The 20,283-nt window shown below is 43.0% G+C and overlaps 1 protein-coding gene across 3 annotated transcripts in view; it reads left to right on the top strand.

Annotated features, from left to right (window-relative positions):
- The first annotated feature begins 544 nt into the window (after positions 1–544).
- The window catches only part of TSPAN14 (tetraspanin 14), a 37,954-nt gene continuing 18,215 nt past the window's right edge, over positions 545–20,283 (top strand). Inside the window, exons 1-2 of one of the 3 annotated variants that reach the window (XM_042818722.1) lie at positions 545–622; positions 15,406–15,503. In XM_042818722.1, the coding sequence (XP_042674656.1) occupies positions 15,423–15,503 (81 nt within the window). In that variant the 5' untranslated portion in view covers positions 545–622; positions 15,406–15,422. The other 2 variants (XM_042818721.1, XM_042818723.1) reach the window with 2 other exon arrangements.

Below are 20,283 nucleotides of genomic sequence, written 5' to 3'. Positions count from 1 at the left end.
CCACTTAATACACAGTTCAGAGGGTCTCACCTGGGGCCCTGGGATACTTGGAGACTCAAAGTACAATTTAGAATTTTATTTATTCATTTTTTCCTTCATCTTGGGGTTTTCTAGGAAATGCTCAGGTTATGCCTTCGAGGTTACCTCAGAATTGCTCTGTGCTCATTCTCATCATGGAAGTCGGAGAGTTGTTGGAGAAAGCGAGGTTGCTCAGCTCAGCTACCTGCCCTGTTAGCTGCCACCAGCGACCTGAACCGTTCCTCTGTAGGGTGTGAGTACAGTTATCTCATCCGCAAAACCCCATCTAAAGCAGTAACGACAGCAGTCAAGCTGAGCACGGGTTTCCACCAGCTGATCCGCGCAGCAGGGCTGCGAAGCTACCGCTCCCCACGCTGGGGTGGGGCTGCTGGAACTCACCGCCCCACCCGGCCCCGAGGGCACCCCGGCAGCATAAGGACAGCTGGAGGGATCAGGGATCTTACGGTAGGAGGAGAGCGTTGCTGCTGCGCGTCTCCTTTGTGTGCAGCGGCTGCGTGCCCGGGCGCGAGGCGTGGCCTGGCGGTGCATTTCCGCGCTGCTCGGCACCCGGCAGCTCGTGGGGGCGAGTTGGAGCTTTGTGAGGGTACGGGTGGGTGTTGGGTTTGGGGGTGGTTTGGTTGTACTCATGGACTAGCCGAGACGGTGAAAGGACTCCGGAGCGTGCTGAACGTCGCCTCGTTGTCCTTGTAACTTAGCGAAACTTGGCGAGCAGCTGCCGCCCGGGTGAGTTCGAGCTCCGACCGGGGCAGCGCCGCGTCCTGTGGTTGCCGCCCTCTCTCGGTTTTCCTTTAGAATTCCGGCATTTTGTGCCTTGGGAGCGCCAGTGCGCGGCTCCCCCGCCTCCGGGAGCGGGCAGCCATTTCCCCGGGCGTGCGCAGGGCGGGGGGGTTCAGGAGCGCCCGAGGTGCGGAGCGCTGCTTTGTCCTTGCCGTGCCGCCGGGTTCCCTCGGGGCGCCGCGCGGGGCTGTCGGTGCGGGCGGGGCGCCGGGAGCCGGCAGAGCTTCGCAGGTGGGCACGGGGCCCGGGTCGGCGCGGGGCTGAGTGCCTCAAGGTCACTGCTGCCGTGTCCTGACCGTCCCAGTGTGAGAGAACCGGCGTAGAGCATTTACCTGCCTTTTTAGGGAGAACTGGCTGGGTGCTATGCTGAAAGCAAAACCTACGCTGTTCCATCTGCTTCGCTTCCTTGCCGACCTTTCTTCTCTGTGTGTGCATCGAGCTACAGCTGTGCACTTTCAGAGTGTCTGCGTGTAGCTAAGTGTGTAGCCAAGTGCACCTCGTGCTCTTTTTATTCATAGCTTCATTTGGAACCTTTCTGAATCATAATTTGAACAGTGTAAGTACATATGTTATTTCTGTTGGGTTTTACTTCTTCAGTGGGTGGTGGGGAGGATATTTTAAAGTATTTGGATAGTACAGGGGGTAAGGGTCTTAAACTGAGCCAGGGGAGGTTTAGGTGGGATCTTAGGAGGAAGTTTTTCACCCACAGGGTGGTGAGGTACTGGAACAGGTGCCCAAGGATGCTGTGGATGCCCCATCCCTGGAGGCATTCAAGGCCAGGCTGGATGTGGCTCTGGGCAGCGTGGTCTGGTGGTTGGTGACCCTGCACACAGCAGGGGAGTTGAAGCTGGATGATCATTGTGGTCCTTTTCAACCCAGGCCATTCAATGATTTGGCAGTATCTGATTTTTCCAGTGTTGTTTTTCGTTTTGGTTTGGCTTTTGGTTTCCTCTTTTCCTCAAAGGTCATAACACTTGTGACCCCTTGGACAACGCACAAGCCTTTGGAGGATGAAAAGATATGCCCTGTATCTTGTTGATAAGTGCTCAGTGGGGTGATGTGCTTCCCTCACTGATGGAGGAAAGATAAACGTGACTTCCTGAGCAACTTTATGCTAGCGTGTATGTGTGAGACTGTAGGTAATTGAGGTAGCGGTGGTTATTTGAGATAGTAGCACTCTGCTCCATAGAGATTTTGTGTGGAAGGGTGGTCAGGTATGAATTCTGGGCTAGGGATTGGTATGAAATAGAAATGAACTATTGGGGAAAGCTGTTTTGCAGCTTTTGTGCATTTCTTAAACAAATTCGGTCACCTGTGTTTTTGGAATGGGACTCTTTATCCACCAGCCATTGACACAGGAAGAGAGTGCTTGGGGGGTAAGGAGCTGAACACCTGAATATGAACATGGTGAAATTGCCTATCCTTAGAAAACTTCTATGATCAAAATTACACTACCACTAAAACAGTGGACTTCAGAAATGACATCACAAAAGTTTGGAAATGCATATGCTGAGAAACTATGTGTATGTTCATTATGTGGCTGGTTTGTTGTTTTTTTTTTTTGTTTGTTTGTTTTTGTTGTTGTTTTTTTTTTTTTTTTTTTTTTTGCTTGTTTTAATCAATGGTTTCACTCTTGGGTTGGCAAGGCCTCACTAAAGGATAGGATCTAAAAATAAATCAAAGTCACTGAAAGCTGATATTCTTTGTCTAGTTGGTGTTCTTTTCATCTTTACTCAGTGTGAATTGATGCAATTTGGTTCCTCTGTGTTCAATTGTTATCTCCACTCTCCTCATTGAGTAAGGAGACTAAATCAGAAGAAGCCTCAATTCTTATCTTTGGGCATTAGTACAAGTTTTACTTGACATTTAGTGCTTGTGAAATAATTTATCTTATGCTGCTTTCCTGTTTCAAACCTCTTTCCTTTCCTCCCTGACCCCTTAGAAGAAAATAATATCAAAAAAATCTTTTGTGAGTGCTGTGTTAGGGGCAGCGTAGCTGCCAGATATGTTCTTGCTTAACTGAACTACATTATGCTCTGAGCTACATTTTGCCAGATTTAGGTATGATGTGTGTGATGGTTGTGAATTCTCTCTCTCTAGCCCTGAAATTCAGACAGGTGAGGGCACTTGCTTGGTGTTGTAGTTTTACTCTTAGATTATAGAAGAATTATTGACACGGTGTGCTGTGAGCTTTTCATGTCTGAATGCAAGCATGTAGGTAGTCTTTGAAGTTAGCCTGCAACTAACTTCTTCCAGTGAGTAACTGAGGAATGTGCTTTTTGATCTTGTTCAGCATCTCGTGTCTTGAGGCTGACCTTGATTTTTCTCTGAAGGTAGTTAGATTTGGTTTATTAAGTTGTGCTGTGTGGCTGTAAGTCAGCTGCTACCAGTAAATGGGTGTAGTGCTGACAGACTTGTGAGAAGAGTAATAGTGTTAACTGGACAAGTTTCTCATTGTGTTTTAGGCGTGGTTTGAGCAGTGCTGAACATGAGTAAATGGTGTGCTTGCTCAGTATTAGAAATTCCATTCAAGTGTGTATGGGGGAAGTGGAGTTCACAGAGCTGTTGTCAAAGCTGCTTTTACAGATCCTCACTCTAAGTGATTTCTCAGCTTTTGCACACACACGCACACACACACACACACACACACACGCACTTGAATGGTGTATGGCAAAATGTGGGCTTCAGGAACAAGAAAGGAGATGCTTATGCCTATTTTACATGTGATCCAAGAATGTTTTTAGTTGCAGGCTTTTTGAGCCATGCTGCCTCGCACTGTGGTTTCCTGGGTCAAAACTTCCCAGTTCTGGTAAAAGGGGCCTCTGTACTTCAGCATTCGTGGCATATTTTAAAAGTTGCTAACAGGCTGTAATTCACAAAATCCATGAATATACTGTGACTGTCGTGTCCCTTGCCTGAAATAAGGAACTAAACACCCAAACAAGGATTTTCTTTAGTTTGGGGGTAGTTATTGCAGAAAGTTGCTGTGGGAACAGCAGCTAAAGGAATCCAAAGCAGGCGTCTTCCTTGCTAGTGTTACAAGCCCTAAAGCCTAGGGCTCTTCTAGAGATGTGTTGTTAGCTTGTTTGAGGGGTCTGATGCAACCTTCCAGCCTCTAGTTCTGGATCAGCATCTTTCTCCTTGGCCTTTTGACTTGTGCTAAGCCGAAAGCTTCCAGTAAGGAAAAGGTGAAGAACCATGTCAGATATCTTGAGAGTGAAGCTAATCAAGGTTTGTGATGTATGGGTTATAGTTTGATAATTGGAGCCTCATAAAATTACTGAAATCTGATTTTCCCCTCAGGAAATGAAGGTGGGGAAAAAAAAAAAAAAAACAAACCTAAAGCATTCTGGCTTCTCACAGCTTCATTTTGAAACAGTTTTAATTAAATGTGATTGTAGGTCTTGTACTTTTAATTATTTTGCTTTGTAAGTGAGCTTCTCTGTATGCCTGAACAAAACCTGTCTTCAGTATGGCCAGTGAGCTGAAAAATTGTTAATTCTGCTGGTTTAAGTGTGACACAGCGGAAGGTTTAACTTGTAGAAAGTAGTGATACTCAAAAGTTGTCGGGATGAGGGATGCTGCTGTTTGCAGCTGAAACCACTTGGTTGGAATGGCCAGGCTCCTTCTGGCCTCGCTTACTAGTCTGACCCAACTCTAGGAAATGAAGCCTGTCTTTGAGGGAGCAGAGCTGTTGTTCTGCCCAACTGTTCACCCTTCTGTTCTCGTATTATGCAGAGAGCTTAGAGTGATGGAAAATAAAACAGGCTGAGTATGTGAGGAAATGCATCCAAACTTGGGCTGCTTTGCAGGATAGTTAGTTTTCCTATGTGGTTCAAATGATGCCTCAGCACCTGTTGGTAAGGAGGCACCAGCACTTGCTTTTACTTTAGTGTTTCCTGTCTCTTGTCCTTTTGGGGAGCAAGAGAACAGTAGTTTCTCTTTCCTTGCAGTGAGTCTTATATATGATGGCTGAATTTCCGCTCTTACTCAGAGAGTCTGCTTACATATTTTTCTTCCTGAGAACTGTTTCTGCGTCATTGTCTTTACTAACTCCATACAAAAGCTAAAAGAAAGCTTGATGGCAGTCTTTGTTGTTAATCTGAATCTGAACATCAAAGAGAAGGGTGTATGTAATATGTGTAGATGTTGTTGAGCATTGTCCTGGTTTTGACAGCAGCTGTATGCCCTCTGTCAGGCACTTCTGACAAGCTGAGCAAGTGGTCCTCCCTCTGAAGACTTGTACTGAAGCTCAAGGGAGCTTGGTCTCTTCCTTTGGCCCTAATAGGCTCACGCATTTTCTGAGCATGCTGGTGAGCTTTTGGCTCGCTTTTGTGGGTTAGTTTTTTTCTTCTTTTTTTTGGCTTAATTGTTTCAGACAGCTTAGTAGTGTACCAAGCCTACTGTGTTTCTGTGGCCCCAAGTCACTTTCCACTCATCTTTTCGCTGTTTTTAAGGCTTATGTTCTGTAGCTCAAAGACTAAATGTTTGGTATCTCTTTCTCTCTGGGAAGATGCAGCTGCAGGAGGCAGAGTGGGGTACGGTGTGCAGAGGCAGCTGAATGCTGTGTGTATCAGTATTTCTGAAAGTCTTTTGTTCTGCTTAGCAGGAGCTGTCTGCTCTTGCTTTGGGTTATAAAACTGATGCTGCTGCATAAATTTTGACATCTGGGAACCTCTGGAATAGAGGATAAATAGAGTAGCCTGAAGTAACTTGCTTCTGAAGGAAGACATCAGAGATGCAAGCAACCAAAATGCAACATGAGAGCAAGATTCTGAATGTTGGGATATGGAGCTGATTCTCTTGATACTCTTTTCCTCTCAATCGTTTGTTATTAAATGGTGTTAGTGTTATATGAGAAGGGAATGCAGGGATTGAAAACTGTATTTAATAAAGGATTTAAAAAAAAAAAAAGCTTTCTTTCCTGCTTATTAAGTTAATCTAGTAAGTTCGTGGCCAGCCTGGAGAGGAAGAAGCTTCACTTAAAAAGTTAGGTGACTTGAAACAAATGGATAGGGAGTTGGTGAGGTGACCCTCAGAAGACAGTGAGGTGACTTTGCAAAATGCACAGCACATTGAGATGGTGTAGGGTATTTTGACAGCGTGGTCATAGCAGTGATTAATTCTGCAGAGCAGGAGGGAATTCAGCTCTAAGATTTGCCCATCTGAGATGAATGGGCAGGGGAGATATCTTTGAGCTCTGGTTTGCTTGCTTTTTTCCCCCCCTCTGTGCTCTGCTGCTTGTGTAACCAATGATACTGTCAGCATGTTAAGATGGCAGTTTCCTGTGTTACAGTTTTTTTTTCTCTCCTCAGAGGTATTTATTTTCTCCTCTGATTAAAGGTGCAGATGGGACTGTTTCTGTCCCACCTCAGTGCCTGTGGATTCTGCTGGGTGCCTTTGCTGTTTGCTGCTGCAGAGACCAATGTCTTTGTGTGCAGCATTGCTGCCTGTCCTGCACTGCTGTGATTTGCTGCACTGTGTTGTTGATGCGCCCTGCACGAGGTGGACAGCTTGTTTTTCTCCTTTACCTTGGGGAGGATGTGAGCCTTCCAGTGAAACAACGGAGGGTTTCTCATCACAAAATCACAGAATTGTAGGGGTTGGAAGGGACCTGCAGAGATCATTGAGTCCAACCCCCCTGCCAAAGCAGGTTCCCTACACCAGGTCACACAGGTAGGCATCCAGGCAGATCTTGAACATCTCCAGAAAAGGAGACTCCACAACCTCCTGTGCTGGCTACCGGGGGAAGGACTGGAGTGTTTCTAGCCCTGCCTGAGCAGCCTAGAGCAACTTGTTTCTTTCTCCACGCTTCGTGGTAGTGTGGGCAGGGTGCTGTGCAAACCTACCTGCTGCATCTCCTGTAGCCTCCTCTGTTTTCACCTCTTTGGGCCCAGACATGTAGTCTCCTGAAGAGTTGGTAGCAGGTGGGTGTGGGAGATGTTTGGTGAATGCTCTTCTGTCACTTCTCGAATGTTTTCCAATGTTGTGTGTTGGAGGTTTACATGTTACTCCTTTTTCTGAAAATCAAACAAGTGCTTTTTTTTTTTATTTTTTTTTATTTTTTTTTTTACCAGGAAGTCAGTTGGTAGGAAGCTTGGTTGTCATACTGCAGCTGAGCTGTCTGTGCAGCTACAAACAACTATTTTCTCCTATAGCCTATGAGCCCACAGTTGGTCTGGCCAGCACGTAAAGTGAGGTGCTCCTGGGCGTGAGGCAGGGCAGCAGCAGAGGGCAGGCTTTGCATGAGGTCTCCAAACCCAGTAAGGGTTTTAAAATGTTTTTTAACCACCCCCATAAGTTGAATTTTGTGTGTGTGGGGGGGTATGTTTTAGGAGTGTTCTGGGCTGCATTAAAAAAAGAGGTGGCCAGCAGGGAGAGGGAGGTGCTTGTCCCCCTCTACTAAGCTCTTGTGAGAGCAGTTGCATAATTAATTATTATGCAATAAATAACTATGCATAATTAATTAATTTGGGACTAGGAGTTCTGTCCCATTGCTGTTAATGTTATAGTGACTGGGTGTGTGTCTGCTCTCAGGAGAGGCATAGAAAGCTGCTGAGAAGTTCTGGGCAGCTGCTTGTTCTAACAGGCTTTGCTCCCTGAACTGAATCAACTGGTGGTGAGGATGACTGACACATTTCTGTTGGATGATATCTGAATCTTCTGTGAAGGAAAAAGGCAAATATAGCTTGTGGTTTGCGTCTATACTAAATAAGTTACTACATGTAGGTAACCTTCTAATTAGGTAAAACTGTAATAGAGACTTTTCATAGTCATGTAAAATTAATCCCTTGGAAATGTTTGGATTAAGGAGCCATTCATTGAACTGCAGTAAGTATATGGTGTTGACTTTATTTTTCCTAGTGTAGTCAGTCTGATTTTTAATTTGCAGGAACGTCTTATTCTGTAGTGCTTTAGAAGGTAAGATATAAGGGCTTTATGTCTTGTGTTCTTGCTGTGAGCTGTTCTCAAATACTTACACAGAGCCTAGCATCTTCCCTTTTCTACAGTTTTTCACTTGTTCTTGTCTATGTTCTGACTTTTTGACTCAGTTTACTCATGACATTTCTTTCTCTTTCTGCAGTCAGCTACTTGGAGCAGATTATTCCTAAACTAGGTCAGAGATATTTTTTTAGTTGGTGTCCTTTCTCAAGTTGCTGCTATATGTCAGAGCAGGTTTCCCTGTTCACGTAATACTTTAGTGAACCTGATGTCAGCAAAGTAAGAGTAGCATAAACTAGATAAAATTCAGTGCATACTGAGTTGTACCTCTCCTCAGTGTCAGTAGTTAAAAGTTACTTGCGAAGTGCTATGGAAGTAATGCCTCCTATTCCTCGTAGAATCATTAAGATTGGAGAAGACCACTAAGATAATCTAGTCCAGGTGTGTCTCACCTGCGGCCTGGGCCAGTCTCAGTGCAGCCCATGCCATCACGGTGATGGCTCTGCATCCATGACTCAGCAACAGGCAAACCATCACTGTGTCATGGGCTGGAGCCAGGGGAAGGGGAGGGTACAGTGCACTGCAAACTGCGTATCTTGGGTGTTCAATTAGAAATGGACAGATGAGTATTCTTTGTCAAGACAAATACTATAACTATGCTTAATTTGTGAGGAAACTGGCAGTTCTTAAAGATTACAGATGATGTCTTTTCCAACTGTAAAAACATGCTGCCAAATCAGATGCGCGTTAGGAAATGGTTTGTAAAGACAAGATAAACATGAAAAAATGGTTGGCATCTGAACAGAATTGTGAAAAGAAAGTTAGAACTCAAGTGGACTCTGTTATGGAAATTTGTTGCATAGTTGCAAATCTGATTGCAAAAAAAAAAAAAAGAAAAAAGCATTTCCTCATGGTGAGTTTACTAGCAGTGTTTGGAAAGCATGGCAGATGTAACGTGTCCTGATTTAAAAACGAAGAACAAAAATCCAGAAAACCAACTCCCACTGCTAATTTCAAACATTGTGTTTTGACAATAGTTGAAAGTAGTGACACTACAGATAAGGCTCAACTTGCCATTTTCACTAGAGATATTGATAATAAATATAATGTCACTGAAGAAATAGCTACTTTGGTGCTGATGAAGGGCACAGCTAAATCTCTTGATTTATGTGAAGCAGTGAAAATGACTTAAAAGTGATTTTCTTCAACCCTTGTCAACATATCTGGTGTGGCTACTGAAGGCACCCCAGCAAACTAGCTCAAGTTACGGAAAATAACTTCATGTGATGTGTTGACTAAACGCAGTCCTGTGAACAGTAAAATATATGCAGCGTTGCTTTCCATTTTGATAAAGGAATTTGAGAATTGAAGACTTCCAGGTAGATCAGCCATTTTCTTTGGCATATTCACGACTCCATTTTCAGTTGACTTGATTACCTGCACATCTTCTAATGGAACATATGGAGTTGTAGTAAGACATTCAACTGAAAGAAAAAAATTGGTCATGTTTCATTATTAGTCTTTTATAAGATCTGTCTTCCTGTGAGCAAGGTCAACCGTCAGCCCATCACCACCATGTTCTTAAGTACCACATCTGCATCTTCCTTGAAAGCTTCTGGGGACAGTGACCACGACTTCCATGGGCAGCCTGTTGAATGCAATTTTTTCCCGTGGAAATTACACTAGCTGCTAAGAGCTCAGTAGTACTATTTTAGAGAGCTAGTTCTCAGCTACAAAACACCATTTTTCAGTGTAGTTTCCACTGCCAGTTATGCATTTTCACCAGCACTGAACCAAAGCCTACGTGCTATGGTCATTGAAATCTGCACCAGTGCAGGTACCCTGCTGAAATGCACCACTCACTGTGCTGACATCCACTGTTTGGTCTCCATAGCTGTTTAGCAAGTGTTGGGGGCGTTTCTTTCCTGTGTGGAGGAATTTGTTTTGACACCTTTCCTTCCTATGCGCTTCCATGTGTAACACCCTTTTGGCAGGCTGCCCCTCTGCTGCTGTGGAATACAGGAGGGGAGTACTATTTACAAAGGCAGAGTAGAAGGTGACAGTAACCTCCCTTACTCTGCTCTCACCCATCTTTTGATGCAGGCCAGGATGCTTCCTAGCTGCAAGTGTGTGCTGCTGGCTTACATTCTGTTTTCACCAGCCAGAGTCTCAAGTCTTTCTCTGCAGGGCTGCTGTCAGTGATTTCTCCCAGTCTGTACGCGTACCTGGGATTGCCTTGACCCAAGTGCAATGCTTTGTGCTTGGCTTTGTTGAACTCAACAGTATTCTTGTAGACCCACTTCTTGAGTCTGTCCAGGGCCCTTTGGGAGGCATTTCTTTCTTCTATGATGCACCACTCAGTTTACTGTGATCTGCAAACTTGCTGAGAGTACACTCAATCATATTGTGTATGTCATTGGTAAAGATGTTAAAGAGCACAGGTCTCAAGGTGGAACCCCTGGAGGATATCATTTGTGACCAGCCTCAGTTTGGAGGTAAGGCTGTGGTGCATGACCACATGGAAGGCTTTGCACAAGTCCAGGTAGATGACATGACTTGCCTTTACTTTGTCTGCTGAAACTTTTACTCTATCATACAATGCCACCAGTTTGATCAGCAGACTGTGCCTGCGCTAGGGATTGTCTTGTAGAGTTTATGTTGGAGCAAATTGTGCTACTAACATCCTTCAAATAAGGAAGGCTTTGAATCTTCAGCATGGTACAGAAATATGAGCCCTAAAGGGTAATGTGTTAAGAAATCTCTCTGGCTTTAGTCATGTTTTCCGTGAATTTCAGAGGGCTGTTACCAGCCATTATTTCTTTAGCAAGATAGGGATAACGTGTTCACAGTGTCAGTCTTGCATCTGGAATCTTTCAGATTTAAACAATGAAAGCAACCATTTTGTTGAATAATGTTCACATTTCCCCTAACAATGAGCTGACATTATTCTCCTCTGGATTGCAGTTGAAGTAAAAGCACTGTACCCTTATTTCTTGAAGAGAAACTTCTGTTTCTTTAGGGACTTCTCTAAGAGTCCCTGGGATAGAAAATGACGAAAATGAAGATGGCACATGATTGTAGAGCCTCCTGAATCTTGGGAAGTATTACTGTCTCCAGTTTTGGGAACAGATTTGTTATAAGAGCTGGAAGTCCCATCAGTTCTTCTTGTCATCCAGATTCAGTCCTTATATGTGAAGAGTTGGTGCCTGGATATTGTACTGAACCTTATGACTGTTGTCATCTTATCTCTACAGTGTGGGAAGAGCAGTCTAAATGTGCCTTTTTGTGCCTTCTGAAACAAGAACTAAGAACATCTGAGCTGGAGCTAAGAAAATCCAGGTCAGGAATGTGTGAAATAGAAAGACAGACACAAAAGAAACAAACAGAAAACCCTAAACACTATTGTTTGAGCTCCTCCGAAATAATGATATGTTTTTAATTTCTAGTGACAGCATTTCAAATCAGTCAGCTCATGTTTTTGGTATGAAGTTGATGTTGATAGCAGAGTGGCATTGAGTAGGCAGGTGCAAAAAAAGCAGTAGGCCCCAGTGCATCTCTCATTGTATTGCCAAGTTATCCTCACTCCCCTGTGCTCTGTTCTTGTGTCTCTGTTCATTTGCTTCACCATCTTCACATGGGCTCAATGCTTTGTATTGATGATTGATACGGGGAACAGCCACTGGCTTACTGTTTTTTTTTTTTTTTTTTTTTTTTTTTTGGGGGGGGGGGAGGCTTAGTTCTGCCCCCATCCCCTTGCTTTGTCCTTTTCAGCATGTTAACGTTCTGTCTACAGTGCCGGTGTAGGCAGACATCACAGTGTAACCACATTTCCTTGAGCACCCTGGGGAAGCTGGCGCAGCTTCTGGCCTCCCAGCCTTGCCCTCGTGCCACCACATGGCTGCATCCACTGCTGCCATTAGCGTGCCTCTGGCAAGATGGATTGGGAGACTTAATGCTGCTTTCTTAGCGTGTTTCACAACAGATTACAGCATTGATTTGAGTATTTACTTAATGGTTCAGTGTATGATTGTTGCCATATGCTGATGAATGGTTGTGGATATTAGGAAGGGACAGGGCAAGACGATTGGACTTAATGCAGTGGCAACGCTGGCATGATCTGTGAAATGTGAGCGTGGCCTCGGTCCTCTCACTAAAGCCAGTGCTGCTTGATGTTCGTAGGTTTGCAGGTTTGGATTCAGAGACGTGTGTTCCCATTGTTCCAGTTCTAGATTGACATCTGATCTTTGAGGATTTCCTTGCATATCCAGGTACGATTAATAAATCATGGCTGTTTTCACAAGAGTTAATCAGTAGTCTGAGTATCACTGCTGTTGCGTTTGGAAGGTAAAAGTGAAATTGGTAGGTGTGGAAACGCTTTTGAAATGGCAGCAGCCTCTTGAACAACATGTTTTCCTCATGAAATCTCTAAACAATGTTATAATTTCTACCCAAGCAGCTGTGCTCTGTTTAATTTTCAGAAATTGGTTTTGTTGTGAGTGGGTGATGACTGTCAGCTGAGATGACATGACTTGCTTTGTAAGAAATACAGTAGAGAAAGTTACTGATCAGTGCTGCCTACATGCTACTATGGGCTTCCAAGTGATTTGTAGTACTAACTCTAGTTGCATAGCCTGTGATGTAAATTACATGAAGTACTGACAGAGCAGATCTTCGGGCTGACAGCAGATGCTTCCTATGTTAGGAAACAAGGCTGCTGTTAGTATAAACATGAGGAAGGTGGCTGTGCAGCTTTGAGTGGGCTGCCTGCTCTGTTTGTTTGTAGGATTGTGGGAAAAAAACAGCCAAATATATCTACGCTTCAGATTAAGTACGTCAGAATGTGAATCCAGCTTCGGTACTGACTGTACTGCTCCACATGGCACTTGGTGGTCCATTGAGAGGAACCAAATGGATGGCAGTGGGGATAAACAAAGGCAGTAGTCAAATATGATCTGTATAGACAGGAATTTCAGAAGGTAGCGTTTGTCTCAGCAGCCCTGTGCTGTTGCAGGACAGCTGCTTGCAATGAAGAACCGGTGCTGGTAGTACTGCCCTCCTGCCATTTGCAAGCTTTAAAACACTTCACTTTTTCATTCTGCAGCAGTCCTGTGGAAATATTGGCTGGGTCATCCTGCCAGTTGTAAGGGGAAGTGAGGAGAAATTTTTGGTTAAGCTGTTGGTTAAAATGATGACTTATGATGACTTACCATGCTTATCAGTAAGGACACTTCTGATGCTGTTGTTAGAACTACTACTTTCTTTGAAGTTGAAATTTGAATAATTGCTGAGCCTTTGAATGCCTGATGTCAGAAAGGGCAACCCAACAAAAAGCAGGACTTCAGACTCTGTGTTTTGATTCCTGAAATTGTTTGCTTTCCTTTCTGCCTCAGACTGTATTTTTGAGGTCTGTCTAGCAAATCCCAGCTTTCATGATGTGTGTGAGACACTTTGGTAGCTGAATGCTACCTGCAGCCACCTCTTGTAATTGCAAAAGCAACATATTTTAATTGTACTACGTGCAGCTTGAAGTTGCAGATTCTGTCTCTTGCAAGATTCTCATTTTCATAGGGGAGGGAAGACAGACAGCAGTGGAGGCCTTGGTATGCCTGCGACAGATCAACTTGTTTGTTCTGGCAGTTGTTGTCTTGCTGCAGTCCAGCCATGGTGCAGCATATTGAGATACTAACTGCTGTTTCCTAGGTTCTTTTCCCTCCCTTCCCCCGACCCAGTACGCTTGCTGACTTGGACAGCTGCATGAACCTTGGTTGTTGAAATGTAAATTGCCACTTGGAGCTAGAGACTTAGCTGTATGCACTTTAAATGAGTTCAAGCTGGGAAAATGAAACGTTTGTTCCTTCTTTAGCTGCAGGTTTAGAATAGCATGTCAGTAAATTGGTATTCAGACCTATTTACTTCACTTTGTTTGTAACTGTAAGATTCCTAAATGTGGTCTGTAAAACTGGGTGGGTTGAAAATGTCAGTTAGTAAAGCTGAAGCAGGGCATGAGGAAGCAGAACCGTCTGCGTCTTGGGAGCACATATTGCAAAACTCAGCTTACGTGAATGCCTGGATTACTTCTAAAGAAGTGGTTGCCAGTGGCTGCCCATACTGCAGTGAAGTACAGCTTCCATTGTTAAAATGGAAGAATGCACTGTCCTCACCGACCAGCGCTGTGGCACCTCTGCTCAGTGCAGCTCTGGTAGCAGTGCACATCATCTATGCTTTTTTTGACCAATGGCATTTAGCATAAAATCATTACTAAATGTCACCAAGGTCTGATAATTCCTTTTTTTGTATGTGCCATTCATATTAGCTTGGAAGCAATGGAAATTTTAAGTATTTAAATAATACTTGGTGCACCAAGTCATATGGCTTTCCTATGTTTTTCCATCCTTTACTAAAACAATGGAGTATTCTATTATGTAAGTGTTCTCTTTGGATTTTCTGCACTGTTTCTGCATTTCTGTGAACTATCTGCATTTGGTTAGGCTGCAAACCAGTTTGCTCATTGGAACTGGTGAGGACGTGCATGTGTCTGGACGTTGGAGGGGCCCAGTCTGCTCAGGGGGAGCCAAGCTGGCACAGGGAGACCTCTAGAAGGGAAACTGAAACCTACTTGAGATTTCTGTCTGAAATCTCTTGGGTTGAGAATGTCTGTCTGTAGTTCTGTCCTTTCTCTTTCAGTGGAGTTTTTATACACTCAACTGCAGATTGCCATCTAAATGAAGTATATTTCCCTTCTCATAGCTATAGCTAACCTGTGAATGCCAACATTGTCCTTGAAATCTGTTTCTTAGGAGGTGTTGGGAAAATTCCCTAATTGCTTCTCTTGCAAGCACTTCCCAAACATCTTATTGGAAGAAAACAGTGCGTGGAGGACTGAAATCTGAAGCTGCTGCTTGCTGTCTGTCGTAGGCAGTACTTGCTATGTAGTCTATGCAGCTATGCCTCTGAAACTTGGGTGGGTGGCTGCATGCTTTGTCTTGACAGCTTTAGCATTCACATTAAGAGCTTGCCCTACGTTTTTCTGTACGTGGCCTGTCTGCAGAGGTGGGTTACTTACAGTGCTCTGAAAAGCCTCAGTTCTCTGAAGTGTTTGCTATTCAACCTTATCTCTCCAGTGTATGTTAGGAAGCATGAAAGCAGAACTCTGGAGCACATGTTGCTTTTACTCTTAAAAATAAATCCTCTTACAGTGTGCTGTTTTGGTAAAGAAACATTAAAGTACTGAGAAGTCTGAGTGCCTGTTGCATTTAGCAGTATAGGCACTTGGAACATCGTGCTTGCTGGGGTGTTGGTGTGTGTTTAGATTTCTGCACAAGTCCACATAGCTGTCCATGTAAATGTAAGGGCTTTGAGAGAGTGACAAGGTTGATGAATGTGAATCTGCTGATGCAGATATTAGGCTGGTTGTTTAGCCAGTTTCCTTTTTGGATGCTTCTTCCTGTTGCCACATTAGCGTGCTTAAAGAAGAAAAGGTTATTAAGCAACAAATACTCAGAAGGTTTGAGGGAAGCACAAGTTTCTAAGTTTCTAAACAGTGTATGGTACAGGTTGCCATAGTTTGTTCTTAACAGAGTGAAAGAGCAGGAAGCAGAATCTTTTATTCTTAACTATCTTTCACTGTTTATTTGTTCTTCTCTGCAGGCACCGTGTGATAGAAGATGCACTATTACCGATATTCTAATGCAGAAGTCAGCTGTTGGTACAAATATCTGCTCTTCAGCTACAACATTGTCTTCTGGGTAAGTACAGAGTGTAGAAATAGGAATAGTTTGGGAGCGCTTCATTTTATTGAACTTCCTGCTCATTTGTTTGAGAGTGGACTGCCATCATTAATAGAAACCAGGAATATGATCTGTAGTGTATGTCCTGTAAGTGCATCCCATTAAACAGGATTAATTACTCTAGAAAAAGATTTAGATACTAGCTCCACATCTTTCTCTTCCTTGCCCCTTCCTCCTATCCTACCTTGTGAGTGAAGGTAAATGAGTGAAACAGATGATTTATTTTTTCAGTGCAAAAGGGAAAGAGCTGCTTTAAGGTTTTGTTGAAAGAAAATAGTTTCAGCTGTTGGTGATGACATCTTTGAATGATGGAGAGCACTAAACACTGGTTGTGTGAGGGGAAATGTTAGATTTGCCTTTAAGTGCACTGAACTGGTGTGTTAGGCTGCTTCTCTTTTAAATTAGGTGTCTTCACATATATCCTTTCAGATAGTCTTTGATCTTAGTGTTAGAGCAGTGCTGCAATATGTGCAGCATGTTGAAGATTTGCCCCTGTCCCTGGAGGTGTTCAGGGCCAGGTTGGATGGGGCCCTGGGCAGCCTGGTCTGGTATTAAATGTGGAGGTTGGTGGCCCTGCGTGTGGCAGAGGGGCTGGAGATTACTGATCCTTGAGGTCCCTTCCAAACCCGGCCATCCTGTGATTCTGTGATAATTGCAGCACAAATGTTTCAACAGCTGGTGTTACACTGTAGTTTTGCTAAGAATTACAGTGTAGTCAAGGTCTTGAAGGCTTTGCTCCAAGGGCAACAAAATTGCCTATGAATGTCTTGAAATAGTTAGGGACTTCAAAGTAGGCATATGTTTACTTGCCTTAATTTGAAGAGAGTGCAATATCAGGTGTGGATTCAAATGATTATGTTGATCAAGATGACTGAAGTACCTAAACTACCTCTGGAAAGATGGTTATTCAAAGATGAATGCATAGCATTGCATTGAAAATAATTAATATGGAGGTGAAGGCAAAGGTACTGATCAGTTGAAGCTGAAAATTCTTCCCAGAACTTACAGGTCGAAAAGAGGAGTACACATTCATGGAAAGGTGTAGGTAGTTATGATAAAGAGCAGATGCATTAACTTGATGGCACAATGCTAGAATCTTGGGTTTATGTTGTGATTCAGAGTTGAAATGCATGTATGGTATGGGTGGCTTCTTTGAAATAGTTCAGGGTTGTTTTTTTTGGTTTGTTTTTTTTTTTTTTTCCAAAGTCAGGAGGGTTAGATAGTAATAATGAAAGAATAGCATGTTGTTGAAACAGCTTGTGCAAGTTGAAAGTACAAGTTGATTTTCTTGATCCTGACTGTCAGACTGTGGAGACTGTGTTCTTTTTGTTCATTGTTGCTATTCATTAAACCAACTCATCTTCTTAGATTGTAAAGTTTAAGGTCCAGGTAATTATAACCTAAATTTGTATTCAGCTGAAATAAATGTAAGTCTGAACATTATCTGCAAACTGCAGGATCTTGTTGGTGTTTGTGAATAATGACTTGGTATTTTGCTTGATTAACTCACATAAAGCTTTGATAAACTGGATTAGCATTCCTATGTCTTTTGGCTGCTTTTGCAGTGTACAGGATAGAGAATAATCTCTTTGGAAAATGCATGAGTGATGGGCAAAATTAAGTTTAGAGAGAATGATAGAAAAATGTAGTTTTGAGGGATCTTATGGAAATTATGTGGCTTAATCTTCTGTTCAAAGCAAGATGCTTTGTGTAGTGGACCACTGCTCAAAGAGGAGAGCTAGGAGGCTTGTGAGCTGCTTTTCTGCTGTCCTCAGCCAGCCTGAAATTGTTAGAGAGCTCAGGAAAACAGAGACAGAAATGTCTGGATGTTGTTAAATACTACAGAGTTGTTTGCTGCTGTCACTACCTCCTGCTTACTAGTGCACTGTTTTAGCCTGATTCTGTAGCTTTAAGCAGTAGGGACTTGTGTGTCTAACAGGGCAGAAAGAGGGTGTATGTTTGTGCAGATGTGTTTTTCCAGGGGAGGTTAATTGGCCACAATATTGCTATACAACCAGAGTATGTTGAACATCAGTGGTATTTTCTCCCTCCCCTAGCATTTATGAGTTGCCATTTAAAATGGTTACCGTTGCCATGCGTCATAACTCAGGTCCTTGGGTGCCTCTGTACTTGTTTTTTCCTCTTCTCTGTAGTGCAGCTCCTATGATCGTGTAATGGGATGTAGTGTGGTAAAGAGTCATATTTGGCTGTATTCTTCATAGCTCGGATTTTCAGGGAAAGCATTACTGAGTGGATGCTCCAAAGCAGATAGGGGTGTGTGTGAGAAATGAACAGAATTTCTTCTTTTTGTTACTCGTGAGGGTTAGGTGCTAGATGTCTTCCTTTCTAGTGAATGCCTCACAAAGTACTGCTTGTTAGGTAAGCAGCCTATGCAAAACAGTTTTGTATCTTGGGAAGACTATTAATAACTTGGTTTCTGCTTTTTCATGATAATTCATTTTTTCCCCTCTATTTTCTTTTAATTCCTTGAATAGTTATTACTTCTCATGTAACCACATATCTTCATTAAAATCTTTTGAAGTTATTGATGAAGGTCCAAATTTTTTTCTTTTCCATTAGACTTCTGGAAATACTGATGTGAACTTGAAATACAACTTTGTAGGTTTCGGTTGAGTTTTTTGACTGAGAGCTGGTTTTCTGATTAAGTATTAATAGTCATGGTAGCTCACTCAGTAAATGGTCTGAGGCTTCTGCTGAGAAGTTACCATGTTGATGTGGTATAATTACAACTCTTTTGGTGAAACAGCTTTGGTTGTAGAACAGGATATGTAAAAAAGTTGAGTAGGAGGGTAGGTGCTCCTGTAAGCAAATGAGTGACTTTTAGCTGGCATAGTGGTTCCAAAGTCTGTGTTATATCAAGCTGGTTGAAATGGCTAGTCTAATATTTCTTCAATTGAATAAATCAGTGCTGTGTATAACAAAGTAAAAAAAGATAGATTCCTTGGAAACTGGGGGTGCTATAAAACCAGAAGGGAGAGGTAATTTTGTCTTCAAAAATCAGCATTTAAGGAGGCATTGGTATTCTGATTTACATTCCCTAGTTGCAGGACAAATCTGCTTGCTGGAATCAGAGATGTGAATACTCCAACAGCAGGGCTGTTAAGTGATGTGTAAGCAGCACTGCTTACATGCATGAGGTGCAGAGCTGTGCCCAGAAGCCCTGCTGAATCCATTGAGCTGTGACTGAAAGAGATGGTTCTGCTGCTTCTCCTCTGCCAGACAGTTAATGCCTTCTTTCAGGTGTCTCACAACTGTCTGTGCAAGAAAATGAGTTTGGAAATCGATCTCAGCTAAATGTAGCTCTTTGCAACCTTCTCCCCTCCCCCCCCCCCCCCCCCCCAGTGTATTATTTTTAAATTCTTTCAGTTCCCTGTGAGATTTCTTCAGAATGAGGGTTGCTACTGTAGTGGGTACGAGGGATGGCACCTCAGCTATGTGACTGACTTTGGCCAATTTTAGCTCTTCCTGGAGTATGAAGATAGCTCACCTGTGTCTCAAACCATGGCAGTTTATTCATGAGCCAGATAATTTGCATGTAAATAAATAGAAGTTGCTTTTGTTCTTCTTAATAAATACTTAATATTTATACTTATCCTTAATATAGTTGCAGTTAACTTAATATAGTTATACTTAATAAAGTTGCAGTTACTTGTTGACCTTCTTGTTGTAGCTCTGAAGGTAACTGACTCGGTGAACTTAAAAATATACAGTGTCTTACAGAATACACAAACTTCTCAGTATGTTGTCAGGTTCTCATGTTATACATTCAGTTCATGTAAATTGGGGCAAAATATTGAACTTAGAGGAGGAAAATGCAGTTCTGTTGCAGTCTCACAGCTTAAGCAATTTCTAGAAATAAGTAGTTCTGCATTCCTTGGAAGTTTTTTCACATAGACAACTCAACAGTAGAAGCTTCAATTCTGCTAACCTTGAGCTGTGTATGACTAACTTGCAGTCATTTTTCTGTTCTTTGTGCTTGGGTTTTCCTTTAAGAGATGGGACAGAGTCATAGGAATGCTTGTCTTAGGCACAATTTTAATATGCATTTCCTTTGTTTTCTTAACTTTTAAGCATGCTATTAAGATCAAGCTTCTCCAGATATACTCATTTAATGAGCAGAGAGGAGGCAGTAATGCAACCATCAGGACAGAGCCCTGCAGTGAGTGCTTGGGAGTGAAATCACCTGTACAGCAAGACTGGATCTCGTGTTGACTTTCAGAGCTGCTTTTTGAGTCTACATCTCTTATCCCCCCACTCTGATAGCTTCATCCAGTGTAATGAAATAAAGAAGTTGCAATAGCATCAGAGGAAGGGCTTGGTTCTGGCATCTTGCTGTGCTGATTCATTCCGCACTTGGGTTATCCTGTTGTGAAAGCCCCAGAGGAGTCAGCATGGTGGGTGGAGCTTGATGGTGCCCTGTCTTTAGAGTGCTGCTCTGATCTGAGCCTTCAGCTTTTGCTTTATGAAGCCTATGGAATAAAAGTCACCCATCTACTCTGTTTGCTGTTTTGTCTCCAGTTGAAGCCTTCGAGGTAGTCCGAGAGTTACACCACAGCTGGGATGTGCCTGTTTCAGTGAGGGATTGCTTGTATAACCTGCCAAAACCTATCTCAAATTGATAGGAGAGAATAAAGTAGCTTCCAGCTGCTGTCATCTTGATTTTTGTCTTTTAATTCTGTTAGCTTTGTTCAAATGTACTTCTTAAGTGTTTTTAGTT

This window comes from Centrocercus urophasianus, unplaced genomic scaffold (assembly GCF_019232065.1).
Source record: "Centrocercus urophasianus isolate 14NV4802_14NV808 unplaced genomic scaffold, USGS_Curo_1.0 seq_17, whole genome shotgun sequence".
Taxonomy (NCBI): domain Eukaryota; kingdom Metazoa; phylum Chordata; class Aves; order Galliformes; family Phasianidae; genus Centrocercus; species Centrocercus urophasianus.
The sequence above is the reverse complement of the archived record's forward strand: the minus strand, read 5'-3'. Positions and strand labels throughout refer to the sequence as shown.